Here is a 15,442-nt window from a genome sequence, read left to right as displayed (position 1 = left end):
GATGTATTTTTCTAATCATTTATGCTTTACAAAATACTTTGGCATAAATATCTATGATTTGCTATCTCTGTAGCACCCAGATAAATTTCATGAAAGTCTAGAAAAATGAGAATTACAAAATTTAACATCAAAATTTTTGGATTGCATAATCTAGAACCTCATGATCAGAGGTAGGATAATAAAGAATTAAAATGAATTGAATGATTGTTTGGATTCATGGTATTAGTAATGCCTCATTAGGAAACTTGATTCCTTTTATAAAAGTCATACAAGTAATTCTCATTTAGCAAATAACTCTTTATTCTCTATTATTTTTCTATTTGTAATATGGTATCTCCCCCATGCAATGATGTTAAAAGCATACTGTAGTGTCAAATGTTTCAACCAAAGTGCAGATACTTTATCAGGCTGGAACAATCTCTATAAGAAAATGGCAGATCATCATGCAGATGATGGTCCCCGCAAATGGAAGGCTCTGCTTCCCAAAAGTAAGTCATCCTGTGTGCATGACCCATTTGACTGTCCTGATGCTGGCTCTGGAAAAGCTCTTTGTCCTCCTTTTCCCAGGCCATGGCATCTCAGTTATGTTGTATGTCAGAGGCAGCACACATTGGGCATTTCCTCAGCAATGTCATTGGTGCACTGGCTTGGAGGAAATGACAAGGAGACACTGACTTAGAAACAGATTTTAGCAATTAATAAACTCTAAGAGACATTTCTGAGTGACATGAGTTGGAAGAGGCAAACTAAAAGATATTCTAGTTTTAGAAACCTATGGCAGTACTGAGTGATGCTGAGTGAGACACCCCTTCTGAGGGACTGAGCACACTGCTAAATTCTGTATTTCTTGTGAATTTCTCCACTGGTTTCAAAAGCCAAGCTCAGATTCTGACTCTAGAAGTTGTGAGATAGGAATCTACTAGGTTTTTTTTCTTTTCTTTCTTTCTTTTTTTTTTTTTTTTTGAGAGAGAGAGAGACAGAGAAAGAGAAGGAGAGAGAATGTGCATGCGTAGGTGCAGGTTAGAAGGAGAAGGACAGAGAGAATCTCAAGTAGGCTCCATGCCCAGTGAGGAGCTCGATGTGGGGCTTGATCTTATGACTGTGAGGTCATGACCTGAGCCCAAATCAAGAGTTAGATGCATAACCAACCTTGCCACCCAGGTGCCCCCCTTACTAGATTTTTGAAACTAAATCCCTTTACATTTATCTATATATCTATATCCCTTTACTTTTAAAGTTATGAAAAGAAATTTGGGTTTATCCTCAAGACTTAGAACAAGGTGGTATTGCAATCAAACAAGTGAGGAAAAACTTTCCAGTGTCTGGATCCCATTTGGGAGTATGAATTTGACTTACACTAATTATCTGGATGAACCCAGGAACAAAAGCTTCTTTTTCACTAAACAGTTCAGTATACATTTCCTCATTTGGAACAGAAATTACCTATAATGAATTTCTGTGATATGAGTAAATTAATCCTAATACATAAAGAAAACTGTAGGGGAACAATTTCACATGTAAGAAAACTCTTCGACAGACAGCTTCGTGGGTACATAATGGTGGTCCCTAGTAACCATATCACCTAGTAATTCCTTTACACGTTAACACAAAGTTACTAAAATTGGTATCTAATAACATTCAGACTCATAAGGCAGAATGTTTCAGAAAGGGCTCTTCCCTTCTAAGTGCTTGCAGAGTACCTTTGGAATGTAATAGTAATTTAGAACAGGGGTCAGCAGACTTTTTCTGTGAAGGGCCAGATAGTAAATATTTTAGGCTTTTGTGGCCATCTGGTCTCATTGCTACCACTCAGCTCTGCTGTTGTAGTATGAAAGTTGTTATAGAAAATACATAAATAAATAGATGTGGCTGGGGTCCAATTAAATTCTATTTATAGACACTGAAATTTGAATTTCATACAATTTTCACATGTCATGAAATACTGTTTTTGTAAAAACATTTTCAAATTATTTAAAAGTGTAGAATGCGTTGTAGCTTGGGGGCATTACAAAAACAGCCAGCAATTTGTCAACACCCAATGTGACAGTGTGTTTTCAATCAGAAAATTGAAAGGGAGGAAGGGAGAGAGGATGTATATACAATCACCTTTTTTCCTCTTCATCTGGAAACACAGATGTCTCTACAGGATACAGAATGCCAAATATTCAAGTTACCTGGGGAGTTCTGAGGTGAGGAACAGGGTGAACAGCGGGGAGAGAAGCTGTACCCGGGATGAAAGGCAGTCTGCAGTGGGACGTAGGACATAATCTCTTCTTCAAAGAGACTGCACAGTGAGAAAAGAAGAAGGAGAAAGAGAAGGAAATGGTAAAGGAGAAGGAGGAGAAGGAGGAAGAGCAGGGGGAAGAAGAAGAAGAAGAAGAAGAAGAAGAAGAAGAAGAAGAAGAAGAAGAAGGAGAGCGGGAGGAGGAGGAAGAAGGAGGGGGGAGGAGGAGGGGGAGGAGGAGGAAGGAGAAGAGGGAGGAGGAGGAAGGAGGAGGGGGAGGAGGAGGAAGGAGGAGGGGGAGGAGGAGGAAGGAGGAGGGGGAGGAGGAGGAAGGAGGAGGGGGAGGAGAAGGGAGAGGAGGAGGAGGGGGAAGAGGAAGGAAGGGAAAAAGGGGAGGAGGGGGAGGAAGGAGGAAGGGGGGAAGGGGTGGAGGAGGAAAAGAAGAGGGAGAGGAGGAGAGGGAGGAGGAAGGGGGAAGAAACAAAGGGAGGAAGAAGAAGAAGAGGGAGGAAGGGGAGGGAGAAGAAGAGGGGGAGAAGAGGAAGAAAAAGAAAGAAAGAAAAGAAAGGAAGGAAAAAAGTTAGTTTTCTGTCCATGAGTGTTCACGAATTGGGGTGATAGTGGTTACAGTTCTCACAAGGCAACAAAAGCACTTAGGTTCACTTAGATAGGCAAAAGCCAGTATGCAAATTCTCAGAGTTATTTTATACTCTAATTAATCATACAAAAAGAAATTCTCCATCAAGTACTGTACACAGTTCTTGATACTCCAGTTGTAAATGTAAAGAAAGCAATGGACAGCAGGTATAAGGGTGGGGCCCTACTTTAGTTGCAGTCACTAGAATCCTCTAGAACAAATGTTGAATGTTTCAGTCATAGCTGTAGTGGAGAACTACCCAGAGCAGCTTTCCCAGAAGGGTTTCAGGCTTAGCCCCTTACCTCAGCAAAATGACTAGATCTGCATCACAGGACAACTTTTCAAGCCCATGATTACCCTCAGTCCGAATGTAATGGATTTTCTCCCTAGAACAATGTGGGAAAGAAAATAAGAATTACACATCAATACATAAGCTAAGGAATAAATCCCTTTCTGATTCATTTTGTCAATATGGCTGAATAGCAATTTTCTAATGTCCAGTGAATTTTGTGGCATTTTAAGTTTCTATTGCAGGTTCCCATGATGCTCTACTAGGGACCACCCTTCCTCAGACTCACACAGGGATGGAAGCTGAGGAATGCAACAAGGGTAGGACCTCAGATAGCAATGACAGTCAGGAGTGAAGATGGATAAAGAGAGCTGCTGGAGGACTGTCATGGGCTCATGGTGTCTCGGGAGCCATGGGGGGGAAGAACAAGAAGAAATCTCTTGAGAAACCTTATGCCTGCTGGAAAATGTATAATGCCACACTGAGTAAGGGAGCGTCTGGTGTTCAGAATACCAGAGTCTCCTAGGTCAGTCTGAGCACAGGCATCAATTTCTCTGTTTAATTACAATTTGCATTCTCTCTTTCATGACCTCCAACTATAACCTGGCAAATTATTCCGAGTCTATAGATACATAACATTTATTTTGATCAAATGAACTTTGTACTTTGCTTCTCTGACATTCAAATACTCAAATATTACAGGGGTCCCTGGGTGGCTCAGTCGGTTAAGTGTTAGACTCTTGATTTCAGCTCAGGTCATGATCTCACAGTTCGTGAGTTTGAGCCCTGCATCAGGCTCTGTGCTGATAGCATGGAACCTGTTTGGGATTCTCTCCCCCGCACCTGCTCTGCCCCTCCCCCCCATAAACATTTAAAAAAACAAAAAAAAATGTTCAAATATTACAAATGCCACAACCAATGGTTTTTAATGGTTTGAAAAAAAATAGAGCAGATGTTTCCGCACATCATTTTGCAGGGAGGATGTGGAAACCTAGCCAAGAGTGCAAACACCATGCCTCCTCCACCACCTGTTTCTTCCTCCAGGTCTCTATGTTCTTGATTCCATGTTCCTGAGCTTTGGCCTCTAAATCCTGATACCACCTCACAGGCCTCTTGTTTGGAAGACTTTTGTGGTTAATTGACTTCAGCCCCACAAAGGACTCTTCAATTCATATGTCCTCCCAATGACAATGTCCCTAGGGCAGATTATCCTGTTGCCCTAGGTACCCATATGTGGGTAAGCCCCTGGTCTCCTTGCTTGGAGGAAAAATGGAGAGAAAATTCTAGTGATTGCCCTTTGTTCCCAGGGTCCCTGAGGAAACCAAGTCCAAAGGGGGTCAACTCTACTAGGGCAGCAAAGTAGTTCTATTATCTCACCACCCACATGGAGCATATCCATGTATCAGCCAAACACAGTTTTCTGAGACTTTCAGTGGCTCTTCACAGGACATTGCATCCTCTGTCACATATATGAAAATTTCATGCAGACCCAGTGGTCTGGGGGGGGCCTCCAAATGCCTCTGGAACTCAACTCCAGTTCCATTGGAACCGGGAAAGATCTCTGAAGGCAAGAAGGCCATCTGCTCCTTCAACATATATCCCTTACTCACCAGGAAAACTCCAGTGCAAAAGTCTCCTCAGAGCTCAGTTCAGTAGAGCCACCTGCCTTCCTGAAATCTTGACATCTCCCTTTGTGGCTTCACAGACCTCAAAGCTTAATATCCAAATGAAATCCTTGACATTCTTCTATCATTATCACTGAATTCTGATCTTGTCTTTTGTGGCCTTTAAACACATGCTATAGCTATATATTTGACTTAAGGAAAACAAAAAGTCAAATTTGTCTATCGTCTGCCTTCTTCAATAGGTTGCAAATACCATGCAAAGTAGGGCCAATGTCTGTTTTGCTATGCTACTGCATACACAAATCCAGCAGAATCCTGATTCAGAATACTGACACAATAAAAGCACTAGTTGAAAGAGGAATGAATGAATGAGGACTGCTACCATGCCCCTTAATGTGAACAGATGTCATTAACCTCTGGGTTTTCTGGCTCCATCTTGCCTCTCCACATGTGGCTTCCTTATGATTCACTGTTGTCTGCTGAACACAGTTTTCTGATAACTCACTCTCTACCCTTTAACTCAGCAACTGGCTTTGTGGACCCAAGACAGTGGATCGATGGCTCCCTGAGATGAGCAATGGCTTAACAGGGTCACAGTCTCCACTTGGGGACAACAGAGGAAGCAGGAGGTTCTTCCTTTGGGCAGTGTCATAGGAAAAGGAGGTTTTCTTTTCAACTTCTGGACCTGTAAAATGGAGCTGATGCACCCTCACAGCACATCGAGGGGCAGGCACAGGCCCAGTCATGGTAACTGTAACCTGGCTTCCTGCTTCCTGTAAGCCTGATTCCCTGAGGAGCAATTTCTTGTTCTTGTTCTCCCTTTTTAAATCCATGGCCTCTCAGTCGTTGTGGGCCTTCTGTTTTTGATGAGATATTTGGGTTCTCATCTTGGGTCTACAGGTCCTTAAAAGAATCCATATCTTAAAGAAGTTATTAGTTTCTGTACAAAATAACTGCCAAGATTTTTTCAATTCCAATATCTCCTAATTCCAAGTTCCGCCATATCTGGAAAATCATAATTATACAATTCTGCACTGCAACAAAGCCTTTAAAAAGTCTTTTAAAAAGTCTTTAAAAAAAAGTCTTAAAAAAAGCCTTAAAAAATATCACTATTTCATGTGATACTATGCAAAAGTACAGAAAATAGCTTCCCTTCCCTTGAAAACAGTTTACTCTTTTACACAGGGGATTACACTTTTCACTTTTAAAATAACTTAAATGGGACTCTAGTGCCTTTGGTGAGATCAAATTCCTCCAAAAAATAAGCTGTGAAACTCATTACTTAGTGGTAGAATCAGAAACATAAAAAATGTTCAAGAGCAGCAAGCTCTCAGAAATTTTTCAGGTAGTACAACTCCTCTGAAAATCCCTTGAAAGTCCCTTAAATTATGATGTACTGTGAGTCAGAGAATAGCCCACAAATAAATGACACAGTAATGAAATGGGTAGAGCTGAACATAAGTGGAAATGACAATCACTTGTGCGAAAGTTCATCTGTTCATGCTAAAGATCTTTCATTCACTCTAAATGTAATTAGTCCTTCTTCTCTTCAAAGAGGACTAGGTTCTGAAGGGGAGAGTGACACAAAGGCAAAGAATGGAAGGTCCTGCTCTAAGGAACCTATGTATTGTAGGGAAATATCAGTATGGACAACTATAAGAGATAATGGAAAAATATCCTAGAGGTACAAAAAGGAATGCTGTTAAAGCAAGGTAAAAGAAATACTAAAGTTTGCCTGGGTCAGTGAGTTTTTGCATTTGGTTTGAGCCTTTAAAATGAGTTAAGAGGTCCTTCAGAGAAAAGCCACTCCCCAGAGGGCAGAGGTAGGAGATGACACAGACTGTTTGGTGGAGATAGAAGACTCTAGAAGGAAAAAACTAGTGTGGGATGGCGAGTTAGGTTAGGGCCAGACTTTGGAGACCATGGAAACTGTGCTTAGAAATCCTGACTTTATTTCACACACAATGGGAAGGTGTTTTTTGATTTTTTGTTTTTTTTTTTTTTGAAGGGAAGTAGTAGTATAATTTAATCTTTGCCAAAATAAGGTAATTCTGGTTATAACAGGGTGAGAGAGATACGTGGTATCTTCTAGGACATTCCTGCAAAATCCAGGAGAGAAATGCTGAGCACCCAAACACAGGCCATGACAGGGAAGAATTAAAAAAAAAAAAGCTGGAAGAGAGAAAGTGAGGAGGCAGATGTTTGGGTGTGGAGACAGAGAAAGAGGGAGGAGTTGAGACAAGGCAGTGGGGAGGACGTGGTTCTAATTCACACAGAGTAAAACACAAGGGAAAGAGGTGTCAGTGAGGGTGTGTGTGGAGGGGGAAGGACAGTGAATGATCCACTCTGCCATGATTAATAGGAATTTGAATAGCAAAGAGACTATTTTCAGGTGTTGGTGATTCACTGAGGAAGTCAAGGCAGAGTATTACAGTTGTCAACTAGATTCAAAAGACCACCAAATGGGAGGTAAGGAATCAGAGGCATTCAGTGACTGCATTCCCACCCACCTTGCCTGATCCTTTATACACATACCCATAAAAGCATCTCCCCAGTGCCCACACAGTGACCTGTTTCCAAGGAGATTAAGGGCAGATTTGGGCTGAATAACATGCCTCCATCAATGGTTCCTAAGAGCTGGAGCAAGAATTCGAACTCCAAGGGGACACACTTAACCATCATGCATTGCCAGCTTCCAAAATGCTGTGTAGTCAACTGAAGCAGAGTGATACTGAGATATCTTGGAGAGAAAGTGGGATTTAAGTTCGGAGGATATTTTCCCTTTTTATCACTTTTGGTGGCTATCCTTTCCAAATGAAGTGACTCAGTTTCAGAGACACTCATGCAACAATGACATTAATGGACAGTAAGATTTAACTAGTTAGAACATATATTTTTGATACTTTTTGTTTGCTTGTTGGTTTATTTTCTAATGTGTTGATCTAGTTTTTGGTTTACCATTAAACAATGATATTTTAAAAATAAAAACATTTAAAATGGATTAAAGACCTAAATGTGAGATCTGAAACCATAAAATTCCTAAAAGAAAATACAGGTAGTAATTGCTTTGACATCAGTCATAGAAAGATCTTTCTAGATATGTCTCCTTTGGCAAGGGAAACAAAAGCAAAAATAAACTATTGGGACTGCCCCCAAATAAAAAGCCTTTGAACAGTGAAGGAAACCATCAACAAAACAAAAGACAACCTAGTGAATGGGAGAAGATATCTGCAAATGATACATCCAGTGAAGTGTTAATATCAAAATATATAAAGAATTTGCACAACTCAACACCAAAAATCCCCCCAAAAATTCAGTTAAAAATGGTCAGGGGACATGAATAGATTTTTTTCCAAAGAAGACATACAGATGGCCCATAGACACATGAAAAGATGCTCAACATCACTCATCATTAGAGAAATGCAAATTATACCACAGTAAGATATCATCTCACACCTGTAAGAATGACTAAAATAAAACACACACACACAGAAAATAAAATAAAATAAAAAACACCTTGTGGAACTTCAGAGAACATTAGAATTCCTGGATCCTTCAGTTGGAGTTTTCAAGACATAATTAAATGCATGAACAAAATGCATCATAAGCTTTTATGCTCTCTCCACATATATGTTGTCCCACCTGGACGACTAGTTGGAGCTACAAGGTGAGGGACAAGCCCTTACCTGAGTGTGTGGTTTCTCGCCAGGCTTGGCTGACGCTCTTGGAGCATTTCAAAAATGTTTGGCTGGCGGAGAAATGCCACAATCTTGTCATTATATGCTGAAACAGACAAAAGTGCAAGTTGTGGTTGAGTTTTCAGCCCAGAGATGATTTCTCTAATGGTTGGAAAATAGCTACTTGATACCAGGATTAATGCAAGAGTTCGAAGGGCAGGTAGCACACTCATCAGAGTGTAAGCTCTTGAGGGCTCTTTGTCTGTGACATAATAGCATTGTCATTTCTAAAAGATCAAACCAAAGTGAACTAGATCTAAGTTAATTATCCTTAATATTCTAAGACCTTAACGGGGTGTTAACTCACCCCTGTGTGAATAGGTGAAGGAGAATAAAATCATTCTTCCACAAGCTGTTTTACTCTCTTCCTTCTGACTTCTCTTGGTCATTTTGCCATAGTTATTATGGCCAAAGATTCTTTGTAACTTCCAAGAAATCCATTTCTGAACACTTGACACTTACAATCTATGGCCATGGTTGATTTCCCAGTAGTCATAATGGAAATATCCAAATCCATTTGGGCTTTCTTACCTCATTTCCCTTGATACAAGTGGCACGTGTTTTAGAAGGAGGTGGCTGAGGTTAGGAATGAAGACTACACTGACTTGTCCCCATACACACATGGGAAAAGAGGTCTAAATTACAAACTGCATCTAATAGCAATAAGATCCATCACCTCATTTAAACTATGCTCTCCTGTACTCAGCTAACAAATCACTGAAAGGAATAAAGAAGGGGCTGAGAGCCTGGAAAAGAACTGAGACAGGGAAGAGGGAAGAACAAATCAAGGAGGGGAGGGAAAGGGAAAAAGGGCAAAGGAGGGATGGAAGCAAAGGGTAGGGGGTAGATTTTATCATAGGAAAGGAAAAAGAAAATACAGAATCCTGAATATTAAAGGACTTGTGATAAGAAAAACAAGGCTAAGGACTGGGTATCCAGGATCCCAAAAGCATGATACATACCTAGTGGCAATGACTCATGTTGATGTTGGCTTCGAATAGCAGCTACCAGGCTGTGTCCTGGCCTGGCCAGTAAAGAGGCTCCTCTGTTTCGAGAGACTTCTGAAGCCTAATTTCAAAATAAAATTGTTAGCATTGGAAATATTATCAAATTCAGATGGTCTTTTGATACTAATTTTCCAATATGAGGGGGAAAAGACCCAGATATCACTTAAGTTAAAAAGCAATGAAGTTACAATCTTCAAAATGAATGGAAATAAGCAAGTTAAAAAAAAGATTAGGTAGGATGGTTGATGTGCTATGTTAGGGTTTTTGAGAAAGTGATTGTGCATGGGGCGCCTGGGTGGCTCAGTCGGTTAAGCATCTGACTTCAGCTCAGGTTATGATCTCGTGCTCCGTGAGTTCGAGCCCCGCGTCGGGCTCTGTGCTGACAGCTCAGACCCTGGAGCCTGTTTCAGATTCTGTGTCTCCCTCTCTCTCTAACCCTCCCCCCGTTCATGCTCTGTCTCTCTCTGTCTCAAAAATAAGTAAATGTTAAAAAAAAAAAATTAAAAAAAAAAAGAAAGAAAGTGATTGTGCCAAATGTCCTAAATGTTAACTAGATTAACATACTGACTAAAGAACATTTCTCTTTGTAAATATGTTCAAGAGACATAAATAAATTCTACATGAATACTATCAATAAAGATGGGTTTATGACCTTAATTTGTGAGAGTTGGTACTGAACTTCAGAACTGAATGTAGAACGGACTTGCTCTTTCCAACAGCATGTATCACCCTCAGATGGCCGTTCTTTGCTAATTGCCTATTATTCCATTCACTGTGCTGGCTACTCTTCCTTAACATAGTATCTTTTTATTTTCTCAAAATTCTGGAAGATAAGCATTATTAACCACATATTACAAGCAGAAAATCTGAGGATTGGATAAAATTAAGTTTTTACAAAATTTTCAACTGTAAGAGGCAGAATCAGGATTTGCTTGATTGCAAAGCATTTGTTGACTTCTCTCATGCTGCTAGCCTGCATCCAGTACCTTGGTTTTGGATGGGCATTTTGACAAAACGTCATGGAATACAGAACTTGCACAGCTTAAAACTGATATTTGTGATGATTGATTTAGCTCGATTTTAAATTTCAGAAATCCCCTAAGTCCTAGAGCATGACGATGAACTTTCTACTGTGATTCCATGTACATTCTGTTTCTTAAAGGACTCTTGAAGGGTAAGCTATTTAAACAGAGGCTGTATAGATCTTCCGCAAATATATGGGTTTGCTGTAGAGTATGACTCATTCTATGATATTTGGTAAAGTATGCCAAAATAGGCTTTAAAAACATTTAAGAATTACATTGAAGATTACTTTGTAACATACTTATAAAAAGCTCAAACATCCAGACAAAAAAGGAGAGAAAATTCTCCCTCTGAGACCAGTATACAATTCATTCCCACAGAATTCAGGAGAGGTACTGAGATCCTATGCTACAAAGTCCAGAAAGGTCAAGTCAATCTCAAAGGGGTCATTTAAGACGAGACCATGTGTCCTAGTGCAGATGACAAACAGGACAGATTACTTAGGGCTTACTAATTAAAGACATAGTAATTGCAGGTTTTCCTTCGGGTCCTACTTCCATACTTCACACAGACAGGATGAACATCCTTCTTTTGCAGAGATGTGCTATCAGTTCACTGTCTGTACATGGCAGTTTGAACTGCTCTTCTGGAAGTAGCAGAGATGCAGATCCATCCCTTTTCTCTCCTGGTTCTTCTCCTTGCTCACTGCTTACTTGAGGGACAAGGAAATGGATTCTGTGCCATTGTGGTGGACTTCTCACTTCGGTGTCATTAGCCCTCAGCTACTGTAGCCAGCCACCAAGATTTAGAAGTAGGTACTTCGACAACAGCACTTTCCAGTCCCAATTAAATGGTTACAACGCAAAGTGGTAAAAGAAAGGTTTGCTCGCTCTTCAAATACGCAACACCGAGTCTCTACGTTTCTTCCACCATGAATTAATAAATATGTAAAGCCTTTCTGGCACTGAAATGTTAGGTTTCTTTTCCTTTGAGGGAATTATGTCAGTCTGCTTTATTGTGTGTTTGAAATATTTTCGATGCTGTAAAGACAGGAATCTTAAAGACCACTCAGCAGAAGATTATCTAAATGATGCATTACAGAGAGAAACTGAGGAAGTGGATCTGATAGCAGACTTCAGGAAGGCATGACTGTAATACAGAACTCAGGTGATGTCTGCTGTCACACCCTGGGCTAAAGTGTGTCATTGTTGGTGGGTTGCCTGAAATAAATGGGGCTTTGAAACAGGAAGAAACTCATTTCTCTTCCTAGCTGCCAGAGGGAATTCACGTGTTACAGATATGCTTTAGGGAAAAATGGTGCCTTCTCCTGAGGTTACCTGTTCACCGGCAAAACCAAGCCAGACTGCAAAACTTCAGAAATCAGATGAAGGCCAGCCACCCCAAAGGTAGATGACTGACTAATGAATATGCTTCAGGCCAATGACGAGTGAGATGGAGAAAACAACCCAGGGGGAAGGTGCCGCATATGGGGTACCTGAACCATAGAAACAACTGCCAAGGGCAAAGGAGGTGATTGCAAAGTAATACTGGAAGGTCTACAGATGAGCTGGAGGATGGGAAGGTTAAACAGAAACAGGCTTCTCCAACAAGGAGCCAGGAATTTATAGGGATAAGGACAGTTCCAGACAGGGCTAGAGAGAATTCTGAGATTGGGCCAGAGTTTAGTATGTGCTAGGATCCTTGTAGCCCTAAAGTAATACGAAATGGTCCATCCTGAGGAATATTAGGTATTGACTGAGTAACTGATTTGGATCTCACTGCAAACATGATGCTAACATTTGCTTTCCTAACTACTGAAAATGACTAGAAGTTTGAATTTTCCATTTAAAACCAAAATTATACGACTCACTGAATTCCCTGGCATTTGACACTTTCTGTGTTACCGAATTTCTCAGGGATGTATGTGAGAGACAGACAAAGAAGGGACTCCCCCAGTGGCCTGCCTCTCCCCAGACATGCTATGACTACTCTATGACTGGCTAAAACCCAGTTTCCACTAGGGACTACTTTTAAGATTTCTTTTCCTTTTGATGTTGAAATAGCTTTAATCATAATTGCAAATGTGAAAACTTCAAACATTTAGCTCTCCAGAAAAAAAAGTAGATATGCTCAGAAAATAGTTTACAGTGACTGGTAAACAAATTTCTCTTCTGTGTTGCAATTTAGAAATGTAAACTGGTGTTTTATTTTTTTAAAGATGTGATTGAAAATTGCAGGTTTTAGACTGAATTTGGGTTAATAATCAGTGAATGTTCTCTTTGAAAACACTGAAGATCTGATGATGAAAAAAATAGTGAGTTCAGAGGAAAGGCCCAAGTGATGAATTTTAATTCATCTCTAGAATCCTTTTGTGTTCTAAAAACAGATCATTAACAAAGTGTTCAGAATTAGCTTAAGGAAACAAAAGAGAGAGAGAGATTTTGAGCTATTCAACATATTTATAAAAGCGAAAAGTGGGCGATAAATAATGTACAAAGAAAGTCTTGATTTAAATTGTGGTAGATCTATATGAATAAATATAGAAGAATTTTAATTGCATGGGGACAGTCTACAAGGTACTGTATTAGTAAAATAGGATGCAGAACCATAGACAACATGATTCAATTTTTTATTTCCATGGTTACCAGAAAGTGTCTCCAGATCGGGAATTATACTTGCCTTTTAACTTCTTTCCCACCTGTGTCTGTGTTTTCTACACTCATTGCTTACTGTTGATAATTCAAAAGTTTATTTTTATAGGTGCCTGAATTTTATAAACTTCCAACCAAACTGTAATCAAATATTGGTTGCATGGAATCAAGAGAAATATCCCCAAAATTTAGAAGCAGTGCAGAAGTTACCTCCCCACACTTCCCTGTGCCATCCGAGGCAGTGAAATAACTTTTGTCATCAAAAAATCTCACTGCAAAGAACGACCAAGAGTGACTTCTGCTTTTAAAGTGAAAAGCCAGTTTCTCTTCCTGTCAGATTCTTATCCTTTCATGAGGCAACACACCCATGTGTGTACCCTTCCAGAACTTTTCTATGACTAATGATTTTCTAAACTGGTAAAAGAAATAAAACTTAGGTGCTCTGTTATCCTTCCTTATTAATGTTAATTTATATTGCTAATTGCAGTATAAATAAGACAAATGTGACCTCCAGTGACTTCCTTACTGATAGAGAGATGGAAACCAATATTTATAGCCCTATATGCTCTTTCCATTTATCTGTGTCCATTTCCCTTGGGACATTATGGGAAGATACAGACTTGTTTTGTTAGTACTTTTTTCTGTATATTGCAGACAGACGTGACCCTGTACTAAAATGCAGGCTAAAGTGTCAAATAACGATCTTTTTATGCATAAAGTATTATATTCCTGATAATGGCTTTCAGCAAACTTCCTGAAAAATGTTCACTTGAAGTAAAGGCTAATCCAAAAGACACTTAACAGTGTCTCTTTTAATAACCTATCTTAGGGGTTTTGAGAAAAATTTTGATCAGTTAGGATCCTGAATGTAGAAACTGATTTCAATTCTATCCTTAAATTCAATTGATAAAAATATCAACTGCTGAGCAACACTCGAGAGAATGGCCCATGAAGGTGAACAGAAAATAACTGATTCCTAAGGTTGTAGTATAAGAAACATCTATAGCAAATCCCCCATTGCCCCTGTTATGTGACAGAGAAAAACCATGGATTATAAAAACAATTCATTGATTATTCGTGAGTCTAATTATTCCATATTTATGTCTGCTTATCTGTCCTTTCAAATTGGATATCCTGCTGTTTTCATACTCATTATCAACTTATCTAACAGCAAATCTACCATTGTCCCCAACTGGCTTTCCTGTTCATCTTACCAATGTGTTGATAATGTGAGTCAAGCCCCACGGACTCTGAGAGTCACAGAGCTAGCTGGCCATCCAATTCCCTTGTCTCCACTTGCAGATGAGGAAACTGAGGCCCCAGAAAGGAAAGGAAGGAGCAATGATACACAGTTCCTCTGTGGAGAAGCCAGAGCTGAGACTCTGTCTGCTAACTGAAGTCCCAGGTACCCCTTCCTTTGCACCTCTTGACCACCTGGGGCTTCTTCCCACACGGTGTCCATTGTCTTCTGTCTCTTTGCTGCTTCCAAGGCCTCCCAACCTTATACCTGGCCTGTGGCAGAGGCCCCTGACGGGTCTTTCTCTCACAGATCACTCTTTGCCACAATCCTTCCTCCTCTTGGCCATCATTATCTCCTTTCTAAAATACTAGTATACACTGGACTGGGACTTAGGAAATCTGAGTTGTGGTCTTGAACTCCTTGTGTCACCTGAGTTTTTGGTATTCAAGTTTACCTGACTTTAAAATACAATTCCTAACTAAAGTGGCATTGCCACATGGGAATATTTAGAAATGCTTAGGGGTATTTTGTTTTGTTTTTTGTTTTGGTTGTCATAGTGACTGGTGAGGTGAGGGCACTCCTGGCATTTAATGGATGTGACTAGGAAGAAAAGGTCCAGCAATGACATAAGACAATTCTACACTTCACAAAATTGTCCTCAAAATGCCAATAACCTTCTCTTCTTGAGGGACAATGGGTGACTTGATCTCTAAAGCCCATTTTTATACAAAAACCATCATATTATTCCTCTCAATTTCATTCAGTGGGCTTTTAAGAAAGTGCCAACCATGTGGCATTCAAAACTTAACAAAAACCAAGACAAAAACCAAGTGGAAATGGTATTCTGGTCATACCAAACTATTTGTTGTCTCTCTACTGACACTTCTCAATCCTACCGCTGCGTCTCTGCTTATGCTGTGTGTCTGGGGGATTGCCATTCCTCTTCCTTTGTTCCTTGCTAGATTCTACCAATTTTCTAGGGTTGGGTCAAGTACTTTATTTTATTTTA

At 39.9% G+C, this 15,442-nt stretch overlaps 1 protein-coding gene across 6 annotated transcripts in view; it reads right to left on the bottom strand.

Moving 5' to 3' along the window:
* Positions 1–15,442, bottom strand: part of HECW1 (HECT, C2 and WW domain containing E3 ubiquitin protein ligase 1) — a 429,509-nt gene that overhangs the window by 54,348 nt on the left and 359,719 nt on the right. For all 6 annotated transcript variants that reach the window (XM_086697032.1, XM_086697035.1, XM_086697036.1 and 3 more), the window contains 4 exons: positions 9,475–9,580; positions 8,462–8,558; positions 3,164–3,247; positions 2,175–2,284 (listed from right to left, as the gene is read on the bottom strand). In XM_086697032.1, the coding sequence (XP_086553158.1) occupies positions 2,175–2,284; positions 3,164–3,247; positions 8,462–8,558; positions 9,475–9,580 (397 nt within the window). The remainder of the gene's footprint in view (positions 1–2,174; positions 2,285–3,163; positions 3,248–8,461; positions 8,559–9,474; positions 9,581–15,442) is intronic.

The sequence above is a fragment of the Puma concolor genome, chromosome A2 (assembly GCF_028749965.1).
Source record: "Puma concolor isolate L17-30 chromosome A2, mPumCon1.1.hap2, whole genome shotgun sequence".
In the NCBI taxonomy this organism is placed as follows: domain Eukaryota; kingdom Metazoa; phylum Chordata; class Mammalia; order Carnivora; family Felidae; genus Puma; species Puma concolor.
Note: the sequence above shows the minus strand (reverse complement) of the source record. Positions and strands in the feature narration are given on the sequence as shown.